At 45.1% G+C, this 8,039-nt stretch overlaps 1 protein-coding gene across 1 annotated transcript; it reads right to left on the reverse strand.

Annotated features, from left to right (window-relative positions):
- Positions 1–6,837: 6,837 nt before the first annotated feature.
- Positions 6,838–7,299, reverse strand: LOC141697516 (uncharacterized). Its single transcript, XM_074501922.1, has one exon. It carries the CDS (start codon positions 7,297–7,299, stop codon positions 6,838–6,840), a length of 462 nt encoding a protein of 153 aa, XP_074358023.1.
- Positions 7,300–8,039: the final 740 nt, after the last annotated feature.

The following is an 8,039-nucleotide window of genomic DNA, read 5'->3' on the forward strand; positions in this document are numbered from 1 at the left end:
ACTGGGAAGTTTCTGATAGTGAATTAGATTTTGATTGGGACGAATTCGAGCCATGCAATGAAGCTGTGAAGAAATGTTTCAGGAAGGAGCACAGGAAGATTTTCTGCGTGGGCCTGTCCTCAGCTTGTTCAGATGAGCAACTGGGATGGCTCATGGAATTTTATGACATGGAGGGCATATGGGCGCGCCCTTTAAGCATGATGCGGCCCCATATCTTCAATTATGGGAGAAACTTTAAAATTCCCAGAATGGTGACCAGCCTCAAGCTGGTATCTTTGGGTATAGGCGCGCCCTTACATCCCTACCTTAGGGAAGTGATAGAACTGTTCGATGTGGCTCCACTCCAACTTTCTCCCAACAGCTATAAGTTTATCCTGGCTCTATTCATCCTCTATATGGACTTGGGTTTTCCTCAACCGTTAATGGCAGAAGTTGCTTATTTTTTCAATCTAAGAAAATCTGACCATGGGTACTACTATTTGGTGGTGGACAAGCAGCACAACAAGAAGGGTTTTTCCTCAGGCAAGCTTAGCCATGAAAAAGGTTGGAAGGAAAACTACTTTTATATATACGAAGTTCCCAGAATAAGGATAAGATTTAACAAGTCACCAAGTAAGGGCGTGCCCTTTCGTTTCTTTCCTTGCGTTATATCTATGTTTTTTCTTTCTTTTCTCATCCTTATACATTTTCAGACAGACCAGTGGCCAAACCTCTTAAGGGCGACCCAAAAAATGAGCTGAAGCCCTCCTTAGAGTGGCTGCTGACAGGTGGAACTTAAAAACCTTAGTCACCCGGACCAACTTGATGCGAGTAGGAATTCTTTCTGATCAAGTAGGAATGAAGTGTAAATATGTAAAATTTAGGAAGGGTGCTCCTGTTTCTCGCGTTGTTGATTTAGACAGTGAAGAAGAAGCTGAAGAAGAAGAAGAAGAGACAGAGGATGGCTCCTTACAAGGCCAAGATCCTTCAGGTTCATTAATCATAGAATCTAAAGGCGCGCCCTTCTACTATTGGCGCGTCCTACTTCTCTTCTGTCAGCTTTTAAATTGTCACACTGGATATAAATTTTTGTTTATTTAATCTCCACCTTCCAGGGTGCGCCCTTTTAGTTTAGGCGTAGCATTTTATACATGTTTATCAATATTGCTTTTATCCATTGCTTTCATTTATTGCCCTGCTCAACATACTTAACTGTCATGCTTAACTAATATGTTCCATGTTTTATGCAGAAATGGCCCCCTCCAAGAATCCCTAAATCTTTTGGGGGGCGCCCTGGTGACAAGCCTAGGCCTAAGTCATAGAAAGATGCTTCTGCAGCACAGACATCCATCCCAACTTCTGCTCATATCCCTCTAATAACCCCTATTCCAAAAAGGCCCATAATTGATCTAACCGAGAAACAGGGCGCGCCTAAGAGGCATAGAGCAGAGGGCGCGCCCTCTGGCCCTTCTACTGCTCTGAACGCTCTTGGCCCCATGGGTTCCCTTCATGTTTCGGATGAAGAAGTGGAGCAGTGGCAAGCCATGGATTTGGGAGATGCCGCTCGTGCTTTAATAAAGGCGTCTTGCCAATTGTTCATCCACTCCACTCGAGTGGTGGACAGGCTACTTGAGGAGGGGGTGCGCCTAGAGAGGCTGCAGGGTGACAATAACATTTTGAGGAACACCCTCAAAGATAAAGACTTTCTGCATACCAAGGACATTAAAGCTAAGGACTCTGATATCTCTTTTCTCAAGGATGAGGTGGCCAATCTTACTTCGCAGTTAGAGATTGCCAACAAAAAGGCTACCTCCCTCCATACTGAGCTTGGTGGAGCCAACCTGAGGATTGAGTACCTTGAAGAGCAACAGAAAACAGGCTGGCCTGATGAGAAAAGGGAGATGGCTGATGAAGCATTTGCCAATGGTTTTCACTTCTACAGGGTTGGTTTTGTGGCCAATGACCCTGATTATACTTTCGAGAAGTTTGGGGAGGAGACAGTTGTCGAGATGGTGGAGTTTAAGAAAGAGCATGCTGCTGAAATCAAGGCGAGGAGGATAGAACTTGGGTTGGAGGAGGAAGAAGGTGAGGGCGTGCCACAAGAGGAAGTCCCCAAGGACGCGCCTGAAGCTGATCCCACTGTCCCTCTTCAATCTATTCCTCTAACAGACCAGTCTCAAGGCGCGCCTTGATTTATTTTTTCTTGAATTTTAAATACTTCTGAGGAGCCAGCCCTCTTTTGATGCTGTGCAAAGTTGTATGACTTATTTTTCTGCTACTCTTTTACTTTTGCATGTATGACTCGTCGTTAATTTTATCTTTCCTCGTACTCATAAAAATTTGTTAAGACACTTTGATTTTTCCCGCGGCTATTATATGTTTCCATGGAGTATGTTACTATAGGGCGCGCCCTTTAACATATTTTCGAGTGTAATTTCTTTTTATGTGATCTCAAAGTTGTCATTGTGTCATTTAGATCTATTGTCTCTTTCTTCGTAGTGTTTAGATATAAGGGCGCGCCATATTGCAGACAACACGTATTTTTTCTTATCAGAAATACCTTTACGATATTTTACTTACTTATCAGCCCAGGGGCGCGCCTTAACTTGATTAGCTTTTGCTTTAGCTAATTTTGCTTGTTCATGTACATTTGTTCCTTTCACCCTTGAATATTATGTTTATCTTGAAGCAGAAATTATTAGGCAGGGCACGCCTCAACATAGGGTGCGCCTCTGATGTTTTTCAAATGAGAAATTTTTATGTCAAACAAATAAAGCAGTTTGAAGTAACTTTTCTCTTTTATTGATAATGCGCTCTAGTGTGTAAATTACACCAGTCCCATGGCTACTATGCTCTGTGGGGAAATTATTTGAAATTTTTTCTTCCTTCTGCTAGTTCCAAGGTTCGCAGTCACATGTACTACCCCCCTAGGCTAGGAGGAATTTATTTGCTACTAGCCTATTACATAAGAATCATTTTAAGAAAATAAGGGGGACACAGCCACACCCTACTGATAATACTTCCGCAAATGTTCTGCATTCTATGCTCGAGGAATAAGTTTACCATCCAGATCTTCTAAGCGATAGGTCCCTTTCCAGAGTATAGCTTTAACTATGTATGGTCCTTCCCAATTAGCTCCAAGCACCCCGTGCTGAGCTATCTTAGTGTTAGGCATAACCTTTCGCAACACGAGATCTCCAACCTTGAATGGTACGGATTTTACCCTTTTATTGAAATACCTTGTGACCCTCTGGTGATAGGCAGCGAGCTTTAATTGAGCGTTCACCCGGGCTTCATCTAACAGATCCAAGTGGAGCCTCTGGTTAACTTCCGCATCTTCCTCGATAAATGCATCTCTCCGTAGAGATCCTGCTCCTACCTCCACGGGAACCATGGCCTCAAACCCATAAGTCAGCAGAAAGGGGGTTTCTCCTATGGTCGATCTAGGGGTCGTATTGTAAGACCAAAGGACCATGGGCATCTCTTCTGGCCAATCTCCTTTTTTCTCTTCTAACTTTGCCTTCAAGATGTGTTTTATGATTTTGTTTATGGCTTCTGTCTGACCATTACTCTGCGGATGATAAACCGCGGCAAAGTCTTTTTTAATCTTTAAGTCCTCACACAGTTTCCTTAACTCTTTACTATCAAATTGTTTTCCATTGTCTGAGATTAGTTTGTAGGGGATACCGAACCTGCATACTATGGAATTGAACACGAAATCCCTTATCTTCTTTGCCGTGATCGTGGCTAGTGGCATAGCCTCTGCCCATTTGGTGAAGTAGTCCACAGCCACCACGGCATATTTCACACCCCCCTTAGCTTTGGGCAATTCTCCAATGAGATCAATTCCCCACATGGCAAACGGCCAGGGGCTCGCCAACGAGGTAATGGTGGATGCCGGGGCGTTGGAATAGTTGGCGAATCGCTGACAACGATCACAAGCCCGGACAAAATTGAAGGCGTCTTCCCTCATAGTCGGCCAGTAATATCCTTGTCTGAGCACTTTTAATGCCAAGGAACCACCCCCCGAGTGATTGCCACAAATCCCTTCGTGCACCTCTCTGAGAATATAATTTCCTTCTTTCATATCCACACAACGTAATAGTGGCTGATTAAATCCCCTTTTGTATAATATCCCATCGTATTCCACATACTTTGCAGCCTGGTACCGAAGACGTCGAGCTTGTAATTTATCTTCTGGAACAACTCCTGTCTGAATATAGTTATGGATTGGGGTCATCCAGTTTTCTTCTGGGATTTCTTGCATTTGAAGCACCTCTACCTCCGGAATACTAGGAATTTCCTGGATTCCCAAAGGGATTTGCCCAAGTTGAACGATGTCCATCTGTGAACCCATCTTGGCTAAAGCATCTGCATTACTATTTTCTTCTCGCGGAACACTTTCTAGCCTGGTGTTTAAAAAAATTTCCAGTAGGCGTTGCGCACATCTCATATATAGCTCCGTTCGCGGTCCCCGGGCTTGGAATCCTCCGTTGACCTGGTTCACAACTAATTCAGAATCACTCTGAACTATCTGATTCACGGCCCCTACCTCCAGAGCTAATTTCAGACCGTTGATCAGGGCTTCATATTCAGCATCATTGTTAGTAGCATAAAACTTGAAGTGGATAGCACTCATCAAACGGTTCCCCTCCTGCGTGATCAAGACAATCCCGGCACCTGAACCATTGTTGTTCGCTGCCCCATCCACATGTAATATCCACCAAGAGTGGGGGAGTCCCTGCTTCTTTTCATCCTGGTGACTTTCTTGCGAGGTTGGTTCTGCCAACACTATGGCCTTATCATCAACTTCTCATCGAACTCAAGTACGAAATCGGCCAGCGCTTGTCCTTTGATTGTCGTGCAAGGACAGTATTCCAAATCGAACGGCCCTAGCTCCACGACCCATTTTAACATTCTTCCTAACGATTCGGGTTTATGTAGAATATGCCGGAGCGGATAAGCGGTGCGAACTTCTATTCGGTGAGCCTGAAAATACGGTCTTAGCTTTCGTGCCGCAAGAATAAGAGCGTACACTAGTTTTTCCATGTTGGTATACCTGGTTTGCGCATCCAACAACCTTTTGCTTACATAGTATACGGGCCACTGGTGGCTTTCTTCTTCCTTTACCAATACTGCACTGACGGAATATTCAGACACCGCCAAGTAAAGAATCAATGTTTCTCCATCTTCTGGTTTGGCCAACATCGGAGGATTTCCCAATTGCTCTTTGATTTTCAGAAAAGCTTCTTCACACTCAGGAATCCACAGAAAATCCTTTCCCCTTCCTTTGATTGCCTGGAAGAATTATTTGCACCTATCCGACGACTTTGAGACAAATCGATTTAGGGCCGCAATCCTTCCTGTCAGACTCTGTACCTGTTTGACGCTGGTGGGAGATTTCATGTCTAGCAGAGCTTTTATTTTCACCGGGTTAGCCTCAATCCCCCGGTAGTTGACCATGAACCCCAGGAACTTCCCCGACTCTACACCGAACACGCACTTCTGCGGGTTTATTTTCATCCTATCTTTTCTCAGAATATGGAACATTTCAGCTAAGTCGGCGATGTGATCTTCCGCCCTTTTCAATTTCACGAGCATGTCATCCACATACACTTCCATAGTCTTTCCGATCTGCTTCTTGACATTTTGTTTACCAACCTTTGATAGGTGGCACCGGCGTTGATCAGACCAAATGGCATTCCGATATAGCAGTAGAGCCCTCTATCAGTGATGAAAGAGGTGTGCTCCTGGTCAGGCTCATACATAAGGATCTGGTTATACCCAGAGTATGCATCCATGAAGCTGAGCAGAGCATGTCCTGTCGTGGCGTCGACCAACTGATCAATTCTTGGCAGGGGAAAACTATCTTTCGGGCATGCTTTATTCAGGTCGGTGAAGTCCACGCACGTTCTCCATTTGCCATTGGGCTTTTTTACCAACACCGGGTTTGCTAGCCATTCTGGGTAGAAAGATTCCCGAATTAGTCTGACGTCTAGGAGTCTCTCTACTTCCTCTGCCAGGGCTATAGCTCTCTCTCCGCTTACAGCCCTTCATTTTTATCGAACTCCCTTATGCTTGGGGTCGATATTCAATCGGTGGCACATTATTTCTGGATCAATTCCCACCATATCAGAATGACTCCATGCAAATACATCAAGGTTCACCAACAGAAATATTGAAAGACCTTCCTTTAACTTTGGTGCCAACTGGGACCCTATTCTCAAAACCTTACTCGGGTCTTTTTCATCAACAGGGATTTCAATCGTATCTTCTGTTGGCCCCATCTTTTCCGTCGGCATTGGTATCCGGGGATCCAAGTCAGGCGAATCATAGATCTCATTGTCTTGTAGAGAGGGTGCATCCCCTTTAGGAGGTGTGCCTTATAGTAGAGGCATCAACTTCTTTAGTATATTTTGCGGGCAAGGGTGCTCCTGCAGGGGGAAGGGCATCACCCTGTTCGAGGCTTTGCAAGACATCGAATCTCCCTTCTAAACGTTCCCCATGGAAATCTGTTTGGACTATGGTATCCATCGTCTCCTCTTCTTCCAACATCTCAATTCTGATTGCGTCTTCCAAGTACAACATTGTCGGGGGCAACTCGGAGGGATGTTCATCTTCTTGCTCAATATAATAGTGGACTCGGATTTCCTCGGTTGGTTGCTCAATGCTTTTCTCCCGACCTACGTCCGGAGTATCTTCGGCGTGGGAGTCTTTTCTAAAGCCTTTCATAGCTTGCCTGTAGCACTCCCGAGAGTCATACTGGGAACCCTTTATACTTCCCACCCCATTCGGCATTGGAAATTTGATAGTTAGGTGATGGATTGAAGTGATGACTCTCATCTCCCGCAGAAAAGGTCATCCCAATAACACTTTGTGGGACGATTCCTGATTCAGGACCTTAAATTCAAGCATCTTTGTTACCGACAATGGGCTTTCCCCCAGAGTACATGGCAGCCAAATCGACCCCATGACTCTAACTCCTGCGCCTGAAAAACCATAGACCCACGAGTCTTCCCCCGACATATCCTGATCAGGTAGTCCCATCTTTTTGAAGGTGCTGTAATAGAGGATGTTTGTCGAGCTTCCATTATCCACGAAGGCTCTATGGACATTCTTGGTTCCGATATGGATGGAAATAACCAGCGCATCATTGTGGGGATGATGTACCCATCGGGTATCTGCTTCTCTGAAGGTGATATCCATGGACTCACCCTTAAACACCTTGGGTGGCCGAGTTTCCACCCTATGAATGTCTGTGAGAGGCCTGAACCGGGCTTCCCTAGCGTATTTTGCCAAGGCTCGGTTGCTGCATTCCATTCCGGGATCTCCCCCGTAGATTGTTCGGATACTGCCATTCCTGACAAATTTATTTTCCTCCAGGGTATCATTGTTTGCCCCGCGCGGGCTCGTCTTTCTTCTTCCCTTGTTCTGTCATCCTTGTGCTTCCTTACTTCCTTCACTACCCATTCTCCGAGGTATCCTTCCTTGATAAGCGCTCGATTTCATCCTTTAAATGTCGGCACTCATGCGTGTTATGTCCAGATGATTCATGGTATTCGCAATATTTTTTCTTGTCTTTGCTTTGCCATGACGATAAAGCTTCAGGTTTTCTAAATAGCCCTTTATTCTTGTTTACTTCGTAGATATGCTCGATAGATGCGATCAAGGGCGTGTATCGGCTTGCTCTGTAGTCATAGTTTGAGGGAGGACTCCATCCCCTCCTTGTGCTTGCGGTATTTACCCGGTCTGGGCTTCGACTACTTCTCCTGTACCTTGGGCTTGGAGACCTATCTCTCTTCCTTCCTTTGCTTCTCTGACTTGACTGTGAAGTCGGTTGCATCTCTACCAGAGATTGTTCTATAGCTTTAAAAGATTCTGCCAAAGTGAAGACGTCTGCTAGAGTAGCCGGGTCTTTCCCTTGCAAGTGCTTCCAAAAGTCCGAGCCAACCCTTAATCCTGCGATCAAAAAGCTTTTCAGGGCTTCGTCTGATGCCCCCCTCACGCGAGTAAACTCGGCGTTGAACCTCTTGAAGTACGATGTCAAGCTTTCATTTTCT

This window comes from Apium graveolens, chromosome 11 (assembly GCF_009905375.1).
Source record: "Apium graveolens cultivar Ventura chromosome 11, ASM990537v1, whole genome shotgun sequence".
Taxonomy (NCBI): Eukaryota; Viridiplantae; Streptophyta; class Magnoliopsida; order Apiales; family Apiaceae; genus Apium; species Apium graveolens.

Bases quoted from the DNA above. Each gene is read 5' to 3' on its own strand.
- LOC141697516 (XM_074501922.1), bottom strand. From the start codon at position 7,299: ATGGAATGCAGCAACCGAGCCTTGGCAAAATACGCTAGGGAAGCCCGG.